General features: G+C 34.5%; 1 protein-coding gene across 1 annotated transcript; it reads left to right on the top strand.

Annotated features, from left to right (window-relative positions):
* The first annotated feature begins 1,520 nt into the window (after positions 1 to 1,520).
* On the top strand, positions 1,521 to 2,328 carry LOC125852028 (putative disease resistance RPP13-like protein 1). The gene is made up of 2 exons (XM_049531770.1): positions 1,521 to 1,614; positions 1,708 to 2,328. Exon 2 carries the CDS (start codon positions 1,717 to 1,719, stop codon positions 2,326 to 2,328), a length of 612 nt encoding a protein of 203 aa, XP_049387727.1. The 5' UTR covers positions 1,521 to 1,614; positions 1,708 to 1,716.
* The last annotated feature ends 394 nt before the right edge of the window (positions 2,329 to 2,722 follow it).

Genomic DNA, 2,722 nt, shown 5'->3' with positions numbered 1-2,722 from the left:
AGCTCTTGGTGTTATCAAATTCCCAACTTGTTGACGTACTGTTTTCAAGTATAAAAAAATTGTGATAGTAAAGTACGAAGAAATGAAAATAAAACATTGTGAAGACAAAGTGTTGTTGTTGAGTGAAAAGCGATACTCATGGAAAGGACAATAAGGTATAGTTTTGATTCCTTTTTCTTCTATGGCTGTCCACCCACCCACTCAAAATATATAAAATATATTTCCTCTCGTTCCTCAATTATTCAATTATATATTCAATTGAGATAAAAGACTCTTGTTGTTAGATGAAAGAGAAAAAAGGACAATTTAAATTATTAGTTTTTTCCTATAGAAATCTATAGTGTTGTACCAATTATAGATCAATAACCAAAAAGATTGAGAAATCACTGATCATTCTTGTTTGCAAATTACTCTTCAGGTGAAGTAAAGTTCCTATAGTAATTGAAACATTTATCTTCTCAAAATTATTTTGTGTTCTGATCACTATACTTGTTTTGCTTTGCAGATTTCAGAAATGGAGATTGGCTTAGCAATTGGTGGTGCATTTCTCTCTTCAGCTTTGAATGTTCTCTTTGATAGGCTTTGTAAGGGAGCGCTTTACCCCCAATGTGGGACTTCCCGGCGTAAATTCAAATTTAGTCGGGCTCATCGGACATCGGATGGGAAACAAAAAAAAGTTTGTTTAGTAATTGAAGATAGAAACATTTTATCTACTCAAATTAATTCTTAAAACCATTTTGTGGTTCTTTATTTTGCTTTGCAGATGTGGTGTGTGTGATTATGTAGAATAATTTTTTTCGATGACTATTCTAACCCACCCCACCCCGCAACCGCATAAGTCCAAACCTGCCTCACCCCGGCCTGCATCTACCACGCTCCATTTTCATCCCTGTTTTTCATTGATTTTTATGAGGTTTGGGTGTGTAGTTAAGAGAGTTAGGATTGATTGGTGACAATTGAACTTTATAAATTACTTTTGGCACAACTTGTGTTGTCTTGTCCCAAGCTTTAGTCCTTTTTCCACTATTTTATAATAACTCAATAGTCAATGTACAAAATAGACTATATGGTTGCACAATTGATGTACTCCACTCTATTTCAATGTAAATGTCCTAGTTTACTTGAGCACGAAGTTTACAAAATAAAATGAGACTTATAAATGTTATGGTCTTAAATTAAATCACCGTGCTTCAATACATAGAGACATGGCAAGGGCAGTTCGATCTACAAAGCATCCCGCGTTAGTATGATTCGGGAAAAAGGTGTATCTCAAGGAATGTGACTAACCTAATATAAAATTAATATCTGCTTTCATGGCTTAAATCTGTGACACCTATAAGTCACACGAATATAAATTTACCGTTGCACCAACGTATTCATGATATAGTAAGACCCTTTTAGCATGGTAATAATGAGGTCTGTAGAAATTTATTACTTGGGGGGCCTTTCTACAACCACCCTTATTCTCTTGCTTCAATTATTGGATTGAAAAAGTAATGAAAAACCAGACTCCCTTGGGAAAAGGACAGTTGTACCAATTACTAGCAAAAAAGATAGAGTTTGAGAGAAATCAGTGGTCATTCTTGTTTGCAAATTACTCTTAGCATTCAACAGGTAAAATAAAGCTCTTAACTGAGACTATTTGAAGATATATTTTGTCAAAATTCTTAAAGAATCATATTGTGTTCTCCTTGTTTTGATTTGCAGATTTGAGAAATGGAGAATGGGTTAACAGTTGGTGGTGCATTTCTCTCTTCAGCTTTGAATGTTCTCTTTGATAGGCTTGCTCCTCACGGTGATCTGCTCAACATGTTTCAGAAGCATACGGATCATGTTTGGCTCTTCAAGAAGCTGAAAAGGACTTTACTTTGTCTTCAAGCTGTGCTAAGCGATGCAGAGAGTAAGCGAGCATCAAATCCATCTGTGAGTCAATGGCTTAATGAGCTTCGAGATGCTGTCAACTCTGCTGAAAACTTAATAGAAGAAGCTTTTAGGCTTAAGGTGGAAGATCAGAGTGATGAATTTTGCTGTAACATAAAGGTAAAGGTGGAAGACACTATTGGAACATTGGAGGTGTTGCAAGAGCAAATTACTGACCTTGGCTTAAAGGAGCATTTTGTTTCGACTAAACAAGAAACTACCACACCTTCAACTTCTTTGGTTGATGAATCTGAAAGTGCAAGTGGAGAAAAGCCAACTGTAGTTCCTATTGTTGGAATGCACGGCGTGGGTAGGACAACACTTACAAGAAAAATTTTATTACGTGAGAGGCTCACTTATTGTCATGAGTTGTGTGAAGATTTCTTTGCTGCCAAATGTACAATATGAGACCCATTTCATTTTCTTTCATCGTCTTACTTTTCTCTTCTTCTACTTCCTTTTTTCCTATTCTGTAGTTTGTACGTGTTTTTAAGACTTGCCCACAATAACATTTTATCTTTATCTATTTCAAGAAAAAAAAAAAAAAAGACATTTTATCTTTATATCATTTATTTAAGGAAAACTTAAAGTGAATGTGACCAGAAAATTTAATTGTTCGAAAGTTGTTTAACATACAATTGACCTTTTTTGATCCAAATTTTAATTTTTTTCTAATGATCTTCTTCTATCTTTAGTTTTACACGTCTTCTGATTGAGTTATAATACATGCCAAGCTTCTATACAAGATGAGAATTTGTAAAATGCCTTTATGAAGTGTTTGCCAAGTGTTGTCGCCTAATTT

This window comes from Solanum stenotomum, unplaced genomic scaffold, assembly GCF_019186545.1.
Source record: "Solanum stenotomum isolate F172 unplaced genomic scaffold, ASM1918654v1 scaffold31692, whole genome shotgun sequence".
Classification (NCBI taxonomy): domain Eukaryota; kingdom Viridiplantae; phylum Streptophyta; class Magnoliopsida; order Solanales; family Solanaceae; genus Solanum; species Solanum stenotomum.
This window is presented reverse-complemented; position numbering and strand designations above follow the sequence as displayed.